Source organism: Pogona vitticeps, chromosome 6 (assembly GCF_051106095.1).
Source record: "Pogona vitticeps strain Pit_001003342236 chromosome 6, PviZW2.1, whole genome shotgun sequence".
NCBI lineage: Eukaryota > Metazoa > Chordata > Lepidosauria > Squamata > Agamidae > Pogona > Pogona vitticeps.
The window spans coordinates 61,038,934-61,060,369 of record NC_135788.1 but is presented as its reverse complement, the minus strand read 5'-3'; the positions used below and the strand labels follow the sequence as shown (position 1 = coordinate 61,060,369).

General features: G+C 41.6%; 1 protein-coding gene and 1 long non-coding RNA gene across 3 annotated transcripts in view; both read left to right on the top strand.

Moving 5' to 3' along the window:
* Positions 1-14,801, top strand: part of LOC140707984 (uncharacterized) — a 43,707-nt gene extending 28,906 nt beyond the window's left edge. For both annotated transcript variants that reach the window (XM_078377447.1, XM_078377448.1), the window contains one exon: positions 6,569-14,801. In XM_078377447.1, coding sequence (XP_078233573.1) covers positions 10,273-14,058 — 3,786 coding nt within the window. In that variant the 5' untranslated portion in view covers positions 6,569-10,272 and the 3' untranslated portion in view covers positions 14,059-14,801. The remainder of the gene's footprint in view (positions 1-6,568) is intronic.
* LOC140707986 (uncharacterized) overlaps positions 1-21,436 on the top strand; it is a 479,255-nt gene that overhangs the window by 259,509 nt on the left and 198,310 nt on the right. The window lies entirely within an intron of this gene.

The following is a 21,436-nucleotide window of genomic DNA, read 5'->3' as shown; positions in this document are numbered from 1 at the left end:
CTACATATCTTGGGTCCAGGTTATCTGAAGAAATCCCATTCAGTGGAGTCGGCATGGCAACATTAGTTTACCTGAGAAGTTAAAGAGTGTATACGTTTCTCTGTTGCATGTGTTGCACTCACTGAGAGCTTTTGCTTCACCATTCAGTCCATAACAACCCTTCAAAATATTTTGGCACAGAAGGAATACAGCAAAGTCCCAGCTGTTCTTGGTTCCTCCCTCCCCTAGCAACTATAGTACATACCATGTGATTATTTTCTGTGATCCACTACCATTGGGTAATATGAAGGAAGCTGCTACTGGAATGTTTGTGAAGTTTTGTATATGTAAAATTCCATTTTCAAAAGCCAGGACGTTCACTTCTTCAAAAAACCTGCACAACTCTGTACACACATTGCTAGCAAGAAAAAGGATTACACATTTATTTAGCTAAGGGCAGACTGCTGATGACACCAGTGACAGTAGTCAAGATGCTCTACGTATACCCTCTTTTACTCATTGCCAGTCACATGCGGTGAAGTCTGAGAAGTTGACTCCTTTTCTCATCATGCAGCGATATCAAGCTATTTCCTGGCATATTTAAGTGTGGATATAGAAGTGTAATATCCCCCATTCATAAAGCAGAGGTGTTTTGAGGAACTGAATGAATTCTTCCCCTCAACATGTCTGAAATTTTGATTGAACTGCAACACGATGTGAAAACACAGAAACTAAAACAACCAGCCATTTTATTTTGATAATGTTTAACTTTTGTCATGACCATCTTGCTCAGCTACACTGAAATGCAGTGTTTTTTATTTCTCTATCTAACTTTCTGCTGTGAATGTGCATGTATACATATATGTGTTTTTGTAACATTTGACTCATTGTAATAGGTTAAAAATATATATAATATTTTAAACATCAGTCAATGTTTAAGACATTTGATAGGAAACAATCTCTTTCATTGTAAAAATCTGCCCAAATTTACTATTTGTTTTCACATATTGGGGTCAGGCTGAGAAGAAACAGGATAGAGATTAGGTGCTTACTGTGACAACCCCAGACCTACTGGGATATGCCACACTTTCACTAAGCTGCCACCAACCATTCCCTGTAAGGAGTCACACAGACCAGGAATGGATTTTTAACAAACCAAGGAATAAGGTTTATTTAAATAACACACAGGGAAAATAAAATGATCAAGTGAATAAGATACAGTAACGTGGCTTAGTCTCAATCATACATACACCAGTTTGGTTCACACAGAACACCTTACATTAAAGCACAGACCCTGAACCTATCAGTTCTGGCTACCTATAAAGGGACCTGAACCTATCAGGTAGGTACTGACTGACACACAGTTGTACCCTGTCTGACACACAGACTCCCACTCCAGCTTCTCCTCCCAGCTTCTCCTAAACTTCTCCACACATATATATACAGTACAGCCCCTCCTCCTGATGTCCCGCCTTCCACTCCCCATAGGATGGAACTTTCCCTCCAACCCATGACAGACAGGTAACATCAGTGCTGTATGTAACACTTACTACTTGGCCTTCTCTTTAGTACCTATATTGCCTGACACATGAACCTTAAGTCTAATGGCATCTCTTTCATATCCTCACCATAACTGTCTCTTTGTACATTCGTATATATATATATATACATTTTTTGTATCAGTTATTTTATATTCAGAGATTTTTGTATGATGTTTTATTAGACTATTATTGTAGTTTTTTCGTATGTTGATGTTATAGTTGCGGTTTTATCATATGTTTATGATATTGCAAGCTGCTCAGGATAGTGGCCTGGCTACTAGATGGGCAGGATACTAACTAACTCATTTCCCCGGAAAATAGGACCGGGTCTTATATTATTTTTTTGCTCCAGAAAACACAGTAGGGCTTATTTTCAGGGATGTTTTTTTTTTCATGTACAACAATCTACATTTATTCAAATACAGTCATGTCATCTTCTTCTGGTTGCTGCACAAGGGTGGAGGGCAGAGTTTCACTTAACTAGGGCTTATTTTGGGGGTAGGGCTTATATTACGAGCATCCTGAACAATCATACTAGGGTTTATTTTCACGTTAGGTCTTATTTTCGGGAAAACAGGGTACCTAACTACCTAACTAACACACACATACTACAGCCAAAATCCAGTACTAAGTCACAGGTAGGACAGGCCTATGAATTGGTGGTGTTTTCGTAAGTCAGCACCTCTGCAAGCTCCATTGATTCAATGGGCCTGCTCTAGCTCTGTCTTATTAATGGATTTCAGCATTAAATGTATGAATCACATGTGTATGGTTACCTTAATCTGAACAGTATGAATGGGGGAACTACAGTCAACCCTCGACTTACAAACTTAATCCGTTCCGGAAGGAAGTTTGTAAGTCAAAAAGTTTGTAAGTCGAATCAGCATTTCCCATAGGAACTAATGCAAAGCTGGTTAATCCATTCCTACCACTAGGGGCAGAATTTTTTTTCTTTTTTTCCTTATAACCTGAGATGACTTAGGTTTAAAAAAAAGGAAAGAAAAGAGGGAGAGAAGGAGGGAACAGACACCTTTTCAAAAGAACACCCTGAAAAACACATTTTCAGCCAAGACAAGCACCTTCTGGGAAAAACCAAACACCTTTCAGACAACCGATCATCTTGAAAAGCACCTTTTCAATCAAGACAAGCCAATACAAGCACCTTTTGGGGAAAGGGGGGGCAGCAAAGGAGGGAGGGAACACCTTATAAAAATCCAAAAATCAAAAATTAAAGCGCCAAAAAATAAAAATACAGTCCGTACCGCACTGTACCAGGCAATACCAGCAATACCATGCAGTCTGAAGACTGTCTCCAAATCCACTCTCAAAATGCTGGGAAGAGTGAGGAAGCAGACAGGGACCCTTTTCACTGGCCAACAGTTAACTGAAAGTTCAAATTTCGCACTTTCCCCACCTCACATGTTTTTTTTGTTTGTAACTCGAATATAAGTGTGCAAGTCGAGTCAATATTTTTGTATCAGAGCAGTTTGTAAGTTGAAATGTTTGTAACTAGAGCCGTTTGTAAGTCAAGGGTTGACTGTATTTAAAAATAGAAAGATTTCTAATTCCTTCCCTCCCAACTTTTACTTTAATGAACACAATACCTGCAGATGCCCTCCAAATTCAGTTCATCCTTTTTTTCCTAACCCTTATAGGATCAGAATTCTGGAATGTACTCAGTTTGAAAAAAGTCCAAAACAGATGTTAGGAATGGTCTTTCTGAGCCCCTGTGCCCTGTGCTCTTGTGAGGTTGTGGATATTCCTTCTGCTCTAAGTCATTATGAGTATTTCCTGGTTCAGCACCGGTCTGTTTATGAACTGCATCCGGCTCTTTCTTTGGAGTGCCTTCTGGTTCATTAGTACCAATGCTATGTACCATCTTGCATGCCTCATTAAACTTTTTCAAAACAGATTCCTGACTTGGTGCTGGATGTTTAGTCTGTGCTTTTTCCATTTCTTCCAAGGCCTGCTTTCGTACCTTCTCCAGCTCTTCCATGGCTCTTTGAGCTCTCTTCTGTTCTTCTAAGGCCTTCTTCTGAGCTTTCTCATGTTCCCCCAGAGCTGCTTTTTGAGCCTTTGCCAATTCCTCCATAGCAAGATGAGCCCTCTCTTGTTGCTCAAGAGCATTTGCCCATATTTGTTCCTGTTCCCTTTGAATTCTTTCTCTTTCTTCCACTGCTTTCTTCTCAACCCTTTGCCTTTCTTCTTGGGACAGTTTCTGTGTCCTTATGAGTTCTTCCAGGGCTGCCTCAGCCATCTTCCTTTCTTCTACAGATTTCTTCTGTTCCTCCATTGCCTGTTTATGAGCTGTTTCTTTTTTTAATGTTTTTTATTGATTAATAACACAAACAAACATACAAAACAAACACAGAACACATAATTGGGGAGAATATTTTCCATATATCCATCTAACATATAATACTGACTGCATAAACCATATTGCCCTACTTAACATCTTTAGGCCATATCCATTTGATATATAATTCTGACTACATAAACCCCAAGAATTAACATACATAAATTGTCAATATATAAACTTAAACCTGTATTGATCTTATATTGAAGCCACTCTTAATTGCATAGACCAACTATAGTTTATGAGTTACTTAATATCTTCATGTTTCTAGCTTATCATCTATACCTTCTAAACAATTGTGATCAAAATATGTAATCTAATTTAAGCATTACCTCTACTTATCAACCATTTAAGACATTCAGCAAGTAACTTTCTCATTTTTGTTATATTTCTTTGCTCCATGTATAAAAAGCGAAACCTTAGGAGGGAGGGTTAGTGTGGAAGAGACAAGTTTCACTTTCTCAGTTCTCAATTCTAACTAGATTATGGCATAGTAAGAAAAAACCCCAAAGTTTGCCAGGATTCTCTGCCGCTTAAGAGGTTGTCTCCACAATAAAACTTTCCAAACAAAACATCTGGTCTGTTACTTGCCGTGAAAATAGCCGTTCGACTTATGTTCATGCAGTCAAATCATAAATCTTCCTCTCCCCTCTCCGGACAGCTACACACCAATTCATCATGGCAACTTCACGAGTCAGTTGCAATTGAGGAAGAGAAACTCCTCCGAAAAGCAGATTGCAGTCTGATTTTTCTTCGGCGTCTCCAGCTCCTCTGCTGCCAGCCCCACTCTCCTGTGGAAACTTGCTCCCCCTTTCTTGGGGGTTCCGCTGACTCGGAGTAAAACCCAGGGGTTTTCAGAGCCCTGAAAATTCCCCTGTTCTCGCTGCCGGTTGCTCCCTTTATGAGCTGTTTCTAGAGCTTTCTTAGCCATCTCCTGTTTATCCAGAGCCTTCTTGTGAGCAATCTGGGTCTTCTCTCTTTCCTCGACTGCTTTCTTCTCAGCCATTTGCTGTTCTTCTTGAAACAGTTTCTGAGTCCTTAAGAGTTCTTCCAGAGTTGCCTCAGCCTTCTTCCTTTCTTCTACAGATTTCTTATGCTTCTCCAGAGTCTGTTTCTGAACTCTTTCCAAAGCATCCAAACCTTTCTGTGCTCTCTCCTGTTCCTCCATCATTTTCTTCCTTTCTTCTACATATTTTTTCTGCTCCTCCACTGCCTTTATGAGCAATTTCCAGAGGACAGGCAGGAGCCGAAGTTACATAGGCATCTCTGTTTGTCTCTTCATCCAAAATTAAACTAAACCTTTGTTTCTGAAAAGGATCTCTTGAGAGAAGGAATCTATTTGTGGGAATTTTTTCACGGGTGCAGTCAGGGTGAAATAATGGTTGAAGTGCAAAGAGAAATGAAGGAAACCAATACAGCAATGGCTTCTTGTGTGCAGTAGGTGTCATCGTCTTTCTTCCATTCAGTTTTGTAAGAGCAGTTTACTGAAATATGACTGACAGTACAAGAAACAAACACTACTATCAAGTGATATAATTCATGTAAACAAGTGATTTCATGTCCCACAACATTTCTAATAAGTGTAATTGAAGAAGGTAAAGAGCATGCAAGCATAATAAATACAAAGAAGAGGAGGAGGAAGGAAAGTTACATGAAAACTTTGAGTGTATGCCATAAGTCTCTTTCCTCGTACTTTATCTAAAACTGCCCAGGGACTTTATTAATGTGGTAAGATTTGGAACAGAAACTTTCTAGTTTGTACTTTGAGGAACGATTTTAGTATCTACTGGATGGGTGGGCAAAATGCACCCTGTGTGTTATGTGCAGTCCTCAACATCCTTCCACCAAAAAAACAAAACAAAACAGCTTACCAGTTGCTTATACAACTCCACAGCGGTGTCTAGTCAGTTTTCTTTCATTAGTGTTAAAGTTATTTAGCTGTAAATGGGAACTTCGGCTTTATTTGTTTGTATAATAGATAGTATTTGATTTCATTAAACAAGAATAAGAATATAGAATAAGATTAGTGGAAATAACATTCATTAAGTCAATATGGGAATCTTATTCCAGGAAGAACATACAGATACAAAAGACCTCCCCCCCCTCTTTTTTTTGGTTAAATGAAGGCTATTAAGGCAAAGCTAAAGGACATTTTATATGAAAACAGGACAAGCTTTCTTCTGCCGCTAAACAACTAACACAAATTGAAGATGACCCCTGATCCCACCAAACTCCCCTCAGTGAACGTTTTCAAGGAAGTGTTTACGTAATTGAGGTTTGTAGCAACAATCTGGCTGATTTATCACTGACTGGAACAGAAACACTATTCTAAAAACATTATAAAACCTCTCAATATATAACTCAGCATCATAACACTTTATGACCACATTCAGAAGATAACAGTTAACATCATACTGCCTCTTGGAACATTCGATATGTGTTACAAAAATACCATCATGCACACAATGTATGCTATTTTGAACAATGCTGGAACCCCAAAGCATTTTGCTATAGCATTTATATATTTCTGTTTCATTAGTTACTCTGATATCTGTACTTAGGCATCTCTATCTTTTTATATGTGTATTATATGTATATGTTGATATTCTATGTATATGTTGATATTCATGAAGAACAAAGTATTTTCTCATTCAAATACACTTGCATTACACATGCATATCTTCTTTTTTAGTCTACAGATATATAGATTTGGATGTTCAAATCTCCATGGCCTGGTGAACTGCATCCAAGAATACTGAAAGAACTGGAAGAACTCTCGGAACCACTGTCCATTACTTTCTTGAAATCACGGGAAATGGTTGAGGCCCCGGATGATTGGAGGAGAGCTAATGTTGTCCCTATCTTCAAAAAAGGGGAAAAGGGAAAAACCTGGGAACTACAGACCAGTCAGCCTGATATCAATCCCAAGGAAAATTTTGGAGTGGTCACTCTGCAAGCACCTAGAAAACAATGCAGTAACCGCTAGAAGCCTACACAGATTTGTCAAGAACAAACCCTATTATACAAACGTGAACTCAGTTTTTGATTGGGTAACTTCCGTGACAGACAGAGGGAATGCTGTAGACATAGTATATCTTGACTTCAGCAAAGTTTTTGACAAAGTTCCCCAAAGCTAACTAGATGTGAGCTGGATATCTCAGCTGGATACACAGTTGGCTGCAACATCTTCCTCATGATTAATAGCTCCTTTTCAAACTCAGTGAAAACAACAAGTGGGATACCCCAGGGTTTAGTCCTGTGCCCTGTGCCCTTCAACATTTTTATTAATGACTTGGATCAAAGTGCAGGGGATGCTAATCAAATGTGCAGATGACAAAAAATTAGGTGCAGTAGCTATGTAATATTCTGGAAGCCAAAAAACAAACAAAAAAACAAAAAAACAAACAAAATGATCATGAGTACTGGGCTGAAAACAACAGAATGAGATTCAGCAGGGAAAAGTGCAAAGTACTGCACCTAGAAAAAAGAAACCAATTGCACAGTTACAGGATGGGGTATACCTGGCTCAGCAAAACTACGAGCAAGAAGGACCTTAGAATCATTATACAGTGGTGCCCTGCATAGCGACGTTAATCGTCGCTATGAGGAAACATTGCTATACGGAACGGAAAAAGCCATAGGAACGCATTACGCTTTGTTTAATGCGTTCCTATGGCTCCTAACCTCACCGTTCAGCGAAGTTCCTCCATAGCGCCGCCATTTTCGCGCCCTCGGTAAGCAAGGGCAGGCCGCGAAAATGGTTGTGGTGGCCATTTTGGGTGCACGGCAGCCATTTTGGAAGCGCCAATCAGCTGCTGAAAAAACATCGCAATGCGAAGATCGGTAAGCGAAACGTTTACCGATCATCGCAATGCGATGTTTTACCTATTAAAGCATTGCAATGCGATCGCATTAGTGATCTCAAAAAAGAGATCGCTATGTGGATTCGTCATTAAACGGTGCGCTCGTTAAGCGAGGCACCATTGTAGATCATAAGCTGAATACAGTCTCCAAATTCCATGAGGTACTAGTTGCTCTGTAATCAGCACTGGTTAGGCCTCATCTTGAGTTCTGTGTTCAGTTTTGAACACCACACTTCATGCTGACAAACTGGAACAAGATCAAAGGAGGGCAATAAGGATGATCAGGGGGCTAGAAATCAGGCCCTATGAGGAAAAATTCAAAGAAGTGGCCATGTTTAGCCTTGAGAAAAGAAGAATGAGCATTGCACTTTTCAAATACTATCATACAGAGGAGGGGGAAGGGCATCTTAGATTACAGAACGCACAAGAGGGGGCTCAGGTTAGAGCAAGCTAGATTTCAGTCGATTATCAGGATTAGATCAGTATGACAATGGAATTAATTATTTTGAGAAGTGGTGAATGTTTCAACATTGGAAGCATTCAAGAGAAATGTAGACAAGCACCTGACAGATATCCTTTGATTTGTATTCCTGCATCGAGCATAGGGTTGGACTAGATGCCTTTATAGACCCCTTCCAACTTCTTTATTCTATGATATAGGCCTCCTTTTTTCCTTCCTCACATTCCTGTTTTGTACTAATGTAAGCCACACCAGTCCTAGTGATCTTTTAGTATCATCCCTCCATCTAGCTTGTGGTCTTCTTCCAATCCAAGGTCACTGTTGATATATCTTCTTATTCCATTGTTTATCTACATGTTTCACCTTTTTGTTCTTTTAAATTTATTGTTTTTGCTTTTTTTGTCAAATATCCTGGCTCCTTACTTTATCTGCTAGTCTGCTATTTAGCACCTGTCTTTTCATTGCTTTGAGTTTTGGGGAGCATTTCTTTTTTTATGGATTTTGTTAGAGTCCAGATCTGGGTAGCAGAGGACAGTAATGGCAACACACATTCATCCTAAACTAATCTTCATAATTCTATGATTTTTTGCTTATTTTCAAGGATTTTACTTTGTTTAGAAAAGTTGCAAGTCTTGTTTCTCCACTTCTGGTTTCTGATTACATTTCCCACACTTTATTACCTATCCCAGGCAAGTATGTTCTTGTACTAGTCTATACAATAGCCATAAATTATGGCATTCCTATTTTCCTCTTGATTGGGAAATACTTTTGCTTTTTGTTTATTTAATTTTAAACCAATTTCGTTTTCAATTCTTTCAAAATACTTTGCAAATCATCAAAGTTATCTGCAATAACTGCCGCGTCATTGGTCTATTTAGGGTTGCTTCTTACTGATACTATTTCCCTTATGCTCCCTAATGACTTTTCTTGAACTCATCATTCAAAGGTGTTATAAATAGTTTTGAACTTGAGTCTCATCTTATACAGATATGTATTTGTGCTAATGAGAGCTACTTTGTTCTTAATAAATATCAACAGATAATACAAACACGCACAATATGTGTAATTTTCTCACCAATGTGAATGGAGAGTGTTACATAACAGCACTGATGTTACCTGTCTGTCATGGGTTTGGAGGGAAAGTTCCATCCTATGGGGAGTGGAAGGCGGGACATCAGGAGGAGGGGCTGTACTGTATAAATATGTGATGCCTGTGTGGTGAGAGACACACACTGAAAGAGATGCTGAGAGACACTGGGGTGTGACGAAGCAGCAGCTGGGAAGAAGAAGCTGTTGTGGGAGTCTGTGTGTCAGACAGGGTACTTCTGTGTGTCAGAGTACCAACCTGATAGGTTCAGGTGTCTGTTGGTTAGCCAGAACTGATAGGTTCAGGGTCTGTGCTTTAAGTTAAGGTTCTGTGTGAACCAAACTGTGTGTGTGTATGAGTGAAACTAAGCCACGTTACTTTATCCTATTCACCTGATTGTTTTATATTTCCCTGTGTGTGTTTAAATAAACCTTATTCTTTTTGTTGTTTAAAAATCCATCCCTGGTCTGTGTGACTTCTTAAAGGGAATGGTTGGTGGCAGCTTAGTGTAACTGTGTGACAGATCCCAGTAGGTCTGGGTTTGTAACATTGATTGGTGTCCAGCGTGTGGGATACGACTGGTCCAGTTGTCCAGTGGTCCAGCAAAGCCTTGGCACGTGTGCCCAGAGCAAGGGGGGTCTAGTCAGGGACAGTCTGAGGCGCGTAGGTAATCTTCTAGGTGTACCTCAGGGGGAGGTGCGCTAGTAGAAGAACGTGCCAACTGGGGAGACTTAGATTAAGGTGCTCTGAGGCAGCCTGGTTTTGGCGGGAAAAAGCTGAGGCAAAACTGCGTAGCAACAGTGAGCTAGCTTGCCAGCTGAGAGGCCCAGCAGAGGGGGGTAGGCTCTGACTCGATACTGTTGCAAGTTGGTGCTGAAGAACAGCAGCAATCTCTAGGGAGAGCTGGTTCTGAGGCAAGAAGAAAAAAAAGTGGTCGTTTTATTTTGAGGCTTGACTTTTTAAAGCAGCCTGTTCTGAGGGGGGGTATGCCCTTGACTCGAAGCCAGATAGCAGACATGAGTGAAGTGAAAGACCCCCAGATTGACCAAGGTTCTGAGGATGAATTTGGCTCAGTGCAGGGTGACAGCACAGGAGAGCAGAACCCAGAACTCAGAAAATTGATCCTAGTCCAACAGCATGAACTGAGGATGAGGCAATTTGAAATGGAGGAAAGGGAGAGGCAGGAAAGATTGGAGAGAGAGAGAATGGCGTTTGAATTAAAGAGATTGGAACTGATGAACCAGAACAATAATAATAATAGGGATTCTGAGGGAGGCCAATTGTCTAAGGCTGACCTGAAGAAATTCCCTGTGTACCACAAGGGAGATTGTCCTGAGGTGTTCTTTTCCTTAGTGGAAAGAGCGTTTGTGGACTTCTCAGTGAGGGAAACTGAGAAGATGACCATCATGCGGTCTTTAATCAGTGGTAGCCTGGCTGAGGTTTATGCCGAGATGCCTGAGGAACTGATGAAGGATTTTGCAGAGTTTAAAAAACTGGTGTTTGCCAGACATGGGATAAATGCAGAGCAGCTGAGACAAAGATTCAGGTCCCTCACCAAGAAACCAGAACAGACTTTTACCCAAGTGGGGGCCCAATTGGTGAGGCTGCTTGAGAAATGGCTATCTCAGGAGGGAACAGAGACCTATGAGCAGCTTAAAGACTTGATAGCACTGGAACAGTTCTATTCAGTCCTGCAAGGGGAATTGAAATTCCAGGTGAGGGAAAGGAAACCAAAAACTGTGGCAGCAGCCGCAGAGATCGCGGATTTTATTTCCCAAATAAGAAAGCCCTTGGGTGAGGGGAAATCTGTGGGTAAACCCAAAGAAGCCTACAGCAAGTACTCTCAGGGAGCAGGGAAAAGCCAGCAAGGGGGAGGGGCCCATGGTGAAGGGAAGCCCTCAGACATGAAACTAAGACCTCAGAATTGGGAGGGAAAACCAAAACAGGATGAGAGAGAATCAAAATACACCAGAAAATGTTATTTCTGTCAGGGAAAGGGTCATCTAATCTCAGAGTGTGAGAAATTGAAGCAGCTAAAAGGAATGGTGCCTCAGAATTCTAGTGGGACCAAGCCAAAAGCTGTGTTCTGTGTCCAGAAAGAGCAAAGCTCATTGTCACTGAGGGAGCCTGTTGCCATGACTACTCAGTCTGGAACAGCTACCTCTGCTGATCAGGCTGAGGAAAATGGTCCTCTTATAGAGGTGAAGCGCTGCTTGCTGGTAAAAACAGATTCTCAGTTGTTTGAGACAGCAGGGGTGGACGTAGGAATACTTGACCGTCAGTATAGGGGGCTGCGGGACACTTGTTCCCAGGTAACCCTGTGCCATCCAGATATCATCCCTAGGGAGTTTATAATCCCAAATGAGAGCATGAAGGTGGCAGGGATTGAGGGGCAGGTAATCTCTCTGCCAGTAGCAGAGGTGCCTGTCAACTTTCAAGGCTGGAGGGGAGTTTGGAGGCTAGCGATTTCATCGACTCTGCCAGCAGCCGTGCTCGTGGGAAATGACCTGGCTGAACATGTGAAACGGGTGCTAGTGATTACACGCTCACAAGCCACCACGGGGACAGTTCAGGGGGGTAATGATGAGCCAGAGACGGAAGCAGAGGGGAGTTCAGAAGCTGTGGTGGAAACCTTAACCACAGACAGCAGATTTGGACAGGAGCAAAAGGCAGACGCCACTCTCCAAAAGTGTTTTGAACAGGTGACTGACGCCCAGCTAACACCTGAAACCCCAGTGAGATTTCTGGAGAAAAAGGGGATTTTATATAGAGAGACCCTGAGGAATATCTCAAAAGGGGGAGATGGGATCAGAAGTCAGCTAGTGGTACCTGAAACGTATCGCCCCATGATCTTACAAAGGGGTCACTCTGACATGTTTGCTGCACACTTAGGGGTGAAAGGGCCCCTTGATTTGATCAAGCAAGATTGGGAGCAGATCACCCAGGATGACCCACAAGACGTTGTGACTTACATAGACACCTTGATGAATGACCTAAGGAGAAATCTAGAGCTGGCAGCAGAAAACCTGCAAGCTCAGAAGGTCAGACAGAAAACATGGTATGACCACAAAGCTAGAGAGAGGCACTTTGACCCAGGGGAGGAAGTGCTTTGGCTTAAGCCCTGCAGAGAGAATAAACTGCAGCTCAAATGGGCAGGACCATATAGGGTCATTTCCAAGATGTCAGACCTGAACTACCTTATAGAGCAGGAGGAGAACCAAGCAAGGAGGGTGGTTCATGTGAATGCCCTAAAACCCTACTACAGAGGGGAACAGAGGGTTTTATTCGCGATAAAAGCAGCTGAGAGTGAGGAAGCTGAATTACCCTTCTGGGAGGGTAGAGGGGAAGTAAAATACAACCCAGAGGAGGTAAAGATCAGTCCTGCACTCACCCAAGACCAGCAGCAAGAACTAAAAATGCTGCTTGGTAAATATCAACAAGTGTTTTCCAACAAGCCGGGGATAGTGAAGGGAGTGATGCATCGGATCCACACAGGGGATGCACCCCCGCAGGCAGTATCCCCATACCGAGTAACGGGACCCTATAGGGACAAGGTGCGGAAGGAGCTGGACGAGATGCTGAGGGAGAACATAATCGTCCCCTCTTCTAGCCCTTGGTCCTCTCCGATAGTCCTTGTGGACAAGCCTGATGGGAGCATTAGGTTTTGTGTCGATTACAGGAAATTAAACCGTGTAACCACTCCTGATGCCTACCCAATGCCCAGGCTAGACAACCTGATTGAAACCATAGGGGGTTGTCGGTTCATCTCATCATTGGACCTGGTAAAGGGATATTGGCAATTAAGAATTGATCCCAGGGATCAAGAAAAGACTGCCTTTTGCAGCCCTTTTGGTCTCTATGAGTTTCGAGTCCTGAGCTTTGGTCTCAGAAATGCACCAGCCACATTCCAAAGGCTGATGGACCAGACCTTGGCAGGGCTCAGTGACTTTACAGTGGCCTACATTGACGACATAGGGATCTTCAGTAATACCTGGGAAGATCACCTGATACACCTGGAGTTAGTGCTGCAGAGGTTAAGTGCAGCAGGGCTAACAGTAAAGGCCAGCAAGTGTCAGCTGGGTAGCCCAGAAATAAAATACTTGGGTCACATGGTAGGGGGAGGAATGATAAAACCCCTGGAGGCCAAAATAGAAGCTGTTCGTGATTGGCCTAGACCCAACACCAAGAAAAAAGTCAAATCATTTCTTGGGTTGGTGGGCTACGACAGAAAGTTCATCCCGAGGTTTAGCGAGATTGCGGCTCCGCTGACCGATCTGACGAGGAAGAAGGCTGATGACCGCATCCCGTGGACCGGCGACTGTGAGGCGGCGTTCCAGAGGTTGAAGGAGGCGTTAATCAACTATCCTGTCCTGCGTGCTCCAGACTTCGACCGGGAGTTCATCATCTACACCGATGCGTCTAACACCGGGGTAGGAGCAGTTCTGTGCCAGGAGGATGAGAATGGTGACCAGCATCCAGTGTCCTACCTGAGTAGGAAACTTCAAAAAGGTGAGAGACATTTGGCAACCGTGGAGAAGGAGTGTTTGGCCATAGTCTACGCGATCCAGAAGGCCAAGCCTTACATCTGGGGAAGACCTTTTATTCTGTGTACTGACCATTCACCATTGCAATGGTTAAAGACAATGAAAACCCACAATAGCAAACTTATGAGGTGGGCTTTAAACCTACAGGACTATGACTTTGAAGTAAAGGTGGTCAGAGGGTCAGTGAACGGTGTTGCTGACGCCTTATCAAGAAGACCTGAAGAATGAAGACGGCGAAAGAACATGGACTATGTGTATATAATGATGACAAAAAAGTTAAATGTACCTGGTTTTGAATTTGGTTTGTATGAATAAAGGTAAATTGATGTAATGTATATGGTAAATGTTTAAATGCATATGTGCTATGTTTAACTTAGAATGTAAGTATGAGTAAGTATAATATGGTATGTATAACTGTTTTTGTATGTTTTATACAGGTTGTTTTTTGGTGAAAAGCACCTTAGCTTTCCCCCTACAAAACAACTTATAAAGAGGGGAGGTGTTACATAACAGCACTGATGTTACCTGTCTGTCATGGGTTTGGAGGGAAAGTTCCATCCTATGGGGAGTGGAAGGCGGGACATCAGGAGGAGGGGCTGTACTGTATAAATATGTGATGCCTGTGTGGTGAGAGACACACACTGAAAGAGATGCTGAGAGACACTGGGGTGTGACGAAGCAGCAGCTGGGAAGAAGAAGCTGTTGTGGGAGTCTGTGTGTCAGACAGGGTACTTCTGTGTGTCAGAGTACCAACCTGATAGGTTCAGGTGTCTGTTGGTTAGCCAGAACTGATAGGTTCAGGGTCTGTGCTTTAAGTTAAGGTTCTGTGTGAACCAAACTGTGTGTGTGTATGAGTGAAACTAAGCCACGTTACTTTATCCTATTCACCTGATTGTTTTATATTTCCCTGTGTGTGTTTAAATAAACCTTATTCTTTTTGTTGTTTAAAAATCCATCCCTGGTCTGTGTGACTTCTTAAAGGGAATGGTTGGTGGCAGCTTAGTGTAACTGTGTGACAGATCCCAGTAGGTCTGGGTTTGTAACAGAGAGGAGATTGAAAAATGTACTTGCAGTTTGCCTACCTGCTAAGCAATCTTCCTTAATGATGGCCATAACTAGATAGGGCCACTAGAGGCTGCACATGACTGATCAAAACCTTTAATTCTTCCCACTGAGCTTCTGACACAAGGAAGAATACGGAACTAAAACAAGCTTGAGGGGGCATATACTAATAGTGTAAACTCAATTGTTAGTTATAATGAGCTGTGCAGATATGAAATGGAAACATAAAGCAGAAAAGATGTACATATTCTGAAAAACCAGAATATTCTGAATATTACTATGCAGACTTCACAATTCATTTTAAGTGTACCTCCTATGGGACGCCCATAAAAAGATTTTGAAAAGCTTAGACCTCTTTCTAAAAACTAACAGAAAAGGGGTTCTAACTAAGCCTTCTCTTTCAGGTATTGGTTTTTGATGTGAAGGGACTTAGAAATACGGTTCTCTCTGCTGTCTGAAGCTGTAGAGATCAAAAAGAAGGAATGCTGAAATGTGATTTTCAGGAAGACATATTGCTTGGCTTTTACAGTGTACAATGGGAAGAAAAGGAAATGAATTTTAGATAACATTAAGCTCTCAAAAGAAGCAGTTCTGTAGTCAGAATCCCATGCCTGACAGCTGATGTTCAAAGCAATAAATATTTTCATCATTTTATACTAGCCCTATATCATTGTGATTAGTTGTAACTACACTAGTATTTCCCCAGTTCTCTGTTCAATCTGTAATTAATTCTACAGGACAATGTACACATATTCGCGATTCTTTATTACTTGTTCACTCAACTTCTAAATGATCTGTGTCTGGAGCCATTGAAAAACATAGGATATAGGGTGTTACGAAAGTTGAATATGTAAATGTTTTGTACTCAAGTGGAATGAACCAGTACAAAATTCTTGTAGTTGCTTTAAAGATTCCCCCGAACTTAACACAAGTTTTAAACAATGTGTGTGGAATGACCACGTGTCTCACGATTTTATTTATAACCTCACATGACTGGGAGATTTTACTAGTTTAGGTTGATTGTCTATCTATCCAGCAATAACCAATTGTTCCTTCCAACTTTCGAATTCAAAGAAAGCCTGCCTCTCTGCTAAGTGTTCTATCCCCCTTTTTTGTTCGTTGGTGGCAGTTGTTTGTGGCTGTTGATCTGTTTAGTTGATTGCTAGTATGTGTGTAGTAAAGAAAACAGTATATACAAGCCTGTAGCATTAAGCAAATGTAAGCAAAGAAACATTTTTATTCTTTCTCCTACAAATATCTCAGAGTGAGTTACTGAGATTTTAAATGCCAGATAATGAGAAAGGGGTGGGCTCTGGGGAACATGTGGCTCTATGTACTTCTACCATGCTGCAAAAAAGAAAATGTTACCAGAAATTCAAAACTCAATGGAATCAGGGAATTTATTTTTTCCTCTCTTCGGTCATCTCTAACACTTGTAATATGTAAATTCAAAGACTGTCAGTTTATATTATATACAGAAGAACCACAATTTTTCTGACGCCCCTGCAAGCCTAGATATTTGGAATATAATTTTTAAAAATATTTAATTAAAAGCTTTATTAAAACTTAATGTCTACCTATAAACCTGTGTATTATAAAATAATAGAAAAAGAAGATGAATCAGCTGAAATAAAAGTAAAACAAAGCACTGCATTACAATTTGCTCTTCCTGTACAGTTTAGTGAGAGAGGGATTCCCTATAGTCCATATGTAAAGAACAGAATCTGTAATGCATCAGTTTGTCTTTTGAATATTGGAAGAAGTACTGTTGCAGTTGGCTATTCTGTTTTCTAACTAACAAACTTGAGGGCCCAGTATATGTATGTGGGGTAGGGTAAGGTGTTGCATACAGTAGGGACCATGTGTGTATATGAAAGCATATTTAATCCGCTTGTGTGATCCACATCAGTGAAGGCCAGGTCATTGGAAGGGGCAGAGAATGCTGTTAATGGCAACTTTGTCACCCACTGCAACACTATAGCTCAGTGTAACTGTGAAGATTCTCGTCATCCAGGTGAGGTTATCTGGAAGTTGAATAATGGCAACCAGATGTCTTTCTTATTAGGTTTAAATGTTTCACTACTCATCCAAGTAGCTTCTTCAGTCTGAGGAGAGTTGGTAGGAGATTCGTGATATATCCTCCACATTGGTTTCACTTTCCCCCTGGTCTGAATAGGTTTGTTAAATGGACAAAGCATGGGGGGAGGTGAGTGAAAATCCCACTTCTGCCATGGGCTCCCCAGTGTTGCCCATTGTTGCCAACTTATACATGAAAGAAGTAGAAAAGAAGGCACTGAACACCTTCCAGGGTCCAACTCTGACCCATTGGTTCAGGTAAATGGACGACAACTGAGTGAAGATCAAGATTCAGGAAATACAGGCCTTCACAGACCACATAAACGCAGTGGACCCAAACATCAAGTTCACCAGGTGAGACACCAGAGACAACCGGATGGCTTTCCTGAACTGTGCAGTCATCATAGGATCCAATGGCAACCTAGGCATAGAAAGCTACAGAAAACCTGCACATACTGATCAGTACTTGCAGTTTGACTCTCATCACCCATTGCAACACAAACTAGAGGTCATCAGGATGCTAAACTAGCCGGAAGATGGACATCTGAGGACAGCCCTTAAGGCCCGTGGATATCCAAAATGGGCCTTTAACAAGGCAATGTCTTTACCCAGCAGGACATTGGAACAGTCTGAGACCCAGAGCCAACCGAAGAACCTGGTCATTACTTACATAGCGGGTGTGTCTGAAAAGCTCAAAAGGATTTTTTTTGATAAACATTGCATACCCGTGCACTTCAAACCCACAAACACACTAAGGCAGAGACTCATACACCAAAAAGACCGGATACCGAAACTCAACAGGAACAATATATATATCCTGACTCTGTTGAGTTTTGGCGTCCAGTCTTTTTGGTGGATGAGTCTCTGCCTTAGTGTATATATAAGTCTCTGGCTTAGTATATATATGCAGTCCAATGCAAAGAGGAGTGTTCCGAGTTCTACATTGGAGAATCCAAGCAGCCACTAAACAGGACAAGAGGGGCACTGCACAAGAGGGGCTATGGCTCAAGACTACAATCAGCAGTGTTTCTTCATTTGAAGTACAAAGGACAATCATTTGATGACCAAGATGTACTCATTTTGGATCGAGAAGATAGGTGGAGTCAGGGAGGCCATATATGTGCATACAGAAAATCCATCACTCAACAGGGGTGGAGGCATTAGATACAATCTGCCTCCTATTTATCATGCTGCCCTTTCATCTGTCCCCACAAAGATGAGGACCACACCTACCAGAAAGACCACTGTTAATGACTGTTAACGATCCATGACAATGGCTGGAGGACTTCAGAAGTGGGATTTTCACTCATCCCTCACCCTTTGTCCATCTATCAAGCCTATTCAGACCAGAGGGAAGTGAAACCAATGTGGGGATATATCAGGGATCTCCTGTTAATTCTCCTCAGACTGAAGAAGCTACTTGAATGAGTAGCGAATCATTTCAACTTAATAAGGAAGAAGTCCAGTTGCCATGACTCAACTTCCAGATACTATGGCTCAGTGGTTTAGGCATCTGACTCCCCACTCTAGTTCTTGGACAGGGGAAAGACTTGATGATCCATAGAGTCCCTTTCATCTCTGCAGTTCTAAGGTTATTATTATTGTTATTTATTTCCCCTTAAACAAGTGAATGCAATTGTTCACCTTTTTAGGGGGAAGTAAAAGGATATACTAGGCAAAACAATCCCACCCTGATTTTTGGTTCTTAGTCATCTTCAATTATGGGCAGCCGATTCTGAGCAGAGTAAGGTTATGGCAGTCCAATAGTTAGAGGTGGAGAAAAACCTCTTTCAAGATAACAGAAACGTAGTCTAGTTGACAAATTTATAAGAAATTAAAGAACAGATGTGCTTTCTAATACTAACCATGTTGCTGCTGAGAGATGTGCTCACAGTAGCTGGCATGGTATGATTTGCTTTGTATGCTCACATTCATTCTTCATTCATTTAGCCTGACTTTGCCTTTCCTTTCAGTGAGAAGTGTTATTTTGCTAGCATGCAAATAGGTCTCAGATGGAAACAATGATTGTCACAAAATTACCGATAGCATGTTTTTTGTTCAGCAGATATCCCACAACTTAGAAACTTTATTTTTAATGCTAAAACTTTGGGGATTGTAGTCCCCACACTTATAAAATAATAATATTATCTATATTAATAATATGCCAAAGCCATGAGGCACCTTTGCAATGTTCTTATTGTGACACCTGCTTGTGACATGCTATGATAAGAACTATGTTGATTAATCTGTTTGTACTTTGTATAGGGAAGGCCCTGCGTAAGCTTAGGTTCTGGGGCAACTGATTTTCTTGGCAGACCACTATGAACCATGATCAAGAGGTGGGGCATATGATGAACACCCACTCTGCCATGAACAACTCTGCTGTGATACTTCATTTGCCTATCATAATTGATCTGCCTACCACTGGGAAGAAGCTAGCATCCTTCATTATCCACTCCTAGGTAAGAAACCTGTGGTACCTTTCTAACTTTATGAGAGAAAACGTGCCAAAAGCAGCTGATAAGAGTATTGAATTTCCACTTGTGATGAGCATTTTCAGTCTATGTTGCACTGAAGTATATATCTTCTTGCCAGTCCTTCTGAGCAGGCTCCTCCCTTGGTCATTAGCATCTGTGGGTGAACAGAGGCACGTCCACCAAAAGGTCTGCTGTGCCTCAGAAAACTAGCATGCTGCTTTTGGGTGTGTATTTGATCAGGGAGGTTAGTATCTGATTAATATACAGTAGGTAAATCACAGGTTGCTAATCATTTGAATCTGAATCAGTTTTACTTTAACTTTAAAGCTCTATCAACTCTGTGTTCCATTCAGCGTCCTAACAGATTTCTATCTCACTCTCAGATCACTCTTAAGTTTCACACAGTCTCTCACTACCAGAATCTCTCTCACTCACAGAATCTCCCTCATACTCCATGGACCAGCCTTTTATATCCAGCCCCCTCCCCCCTTGGCACCGCCTTCCATCCTCTCATTGGCTCTTTCTCCACTACTCAGCTGTGACAGACAGGTGAGGACAGGGCTGTTCGCTACATACCTCCCCCCTTAAAAAGTTGTTTCATAGGGTAAAAGCTATAGTGCTTTACCCTCATGAACAACGAGGAGCTTTACAGTAGTAAATCATCCATTAAACAACATTGCAATCAAAACTTACCACCTTTGAACATAAGCAATAATTCAACAACTTATTTGCATGCTATACATTACCTTGTAATTCCGTTACTAGTTCAACTACATTACTCACCACTTCAATCACCTATACAGGTGCTTACTCACCAACATGACATAACACTTAAAATACTTACATACATTTTTTTCATATAACACACAGCATACAACATTTAACGAGGTGCAATTAAACATTCCATAGCATTTGCCATTTTACCAAAGTCCTTTTATTTCTTATTCAGTCTTCAGGTCTTCTTGAAAGGGCATCTGCAGCACCATTTTGAGTCCCTTTAATTACCCGTACCTCGAAATCAAAGTCGTGAAGAATCAAGGCCCATCTCATCAATTTGCTGTTGTTTGCTTTTATGGTTCTCAACCATAATAATGGGGAATGGTCAGTACACAGAACGAAATGTCTACCCCATATATATGGCTTGAGTTTCTGAAGAGAATACACTATTGCAAGACACTCGTTTTCAATGGTAGAAAGATGTCTTTCACCCGCCAGTAGCTTTTTGCTCAGTTACGACACGGGATGAAGTTCTCCGTCGTTGTCCTTCTGGCTCAGCACGGCTCCTAACCCTGTGTTGGATGCATCGGTGAAGATGGTGAACTCGCGTTGGAAATCTGGAGCTCTTAAGACTGGGTTGGTCATCAACGCCCCCTTCAGCATCGCGAACGCCTCCTCGCAGCTGCAGGTCCACTGGATACTTTCTGCATTCTTCTTGTGTGTTAGGTCAGATAAAGGAGTTGCTATTTCACTAAATCTGGGTATAAAACGTCTGTAATAGCCGACTAACCCTAGAAAAGATCTGATATTTTTCTCGGTGGTGGGTCTAGGTCAGTTGCTAATAGCTTCAATTTTGGCTTCTAGGGGTTTAATTCTCCCTCCCCCTACTATATGGCCTAAATATTTCAATTTGGGGCTACCCAGCTGGCATTTGCTAGCTTTCACTGTTAGCCCTGCTGCTTTCACTCTCTGCAGCACTGTTTCCAGGTGATACAGGCAATCTTTCCATGTATGACTAAAGATCCCTATATCATCGATGTAAGCCACTGTGAAGTCACTAAGCCCTTGCAGCGTTTGGTCCATGAGTCTCTGAAATGTCACTGGTGAGTTTCTCAGTCCAAAACTCAGGACACAGAACTCATATAATCCAAAAGAGCTACAGAATGCTGTCTTTTCCTGATCTTTGAGGTCTACCCCCACTTACCAAAACCCTTTCGTTAGATCTAGGCAGGATATGAATTGACATCCCCCTATGGTCTCTATTAGGTCGTCTA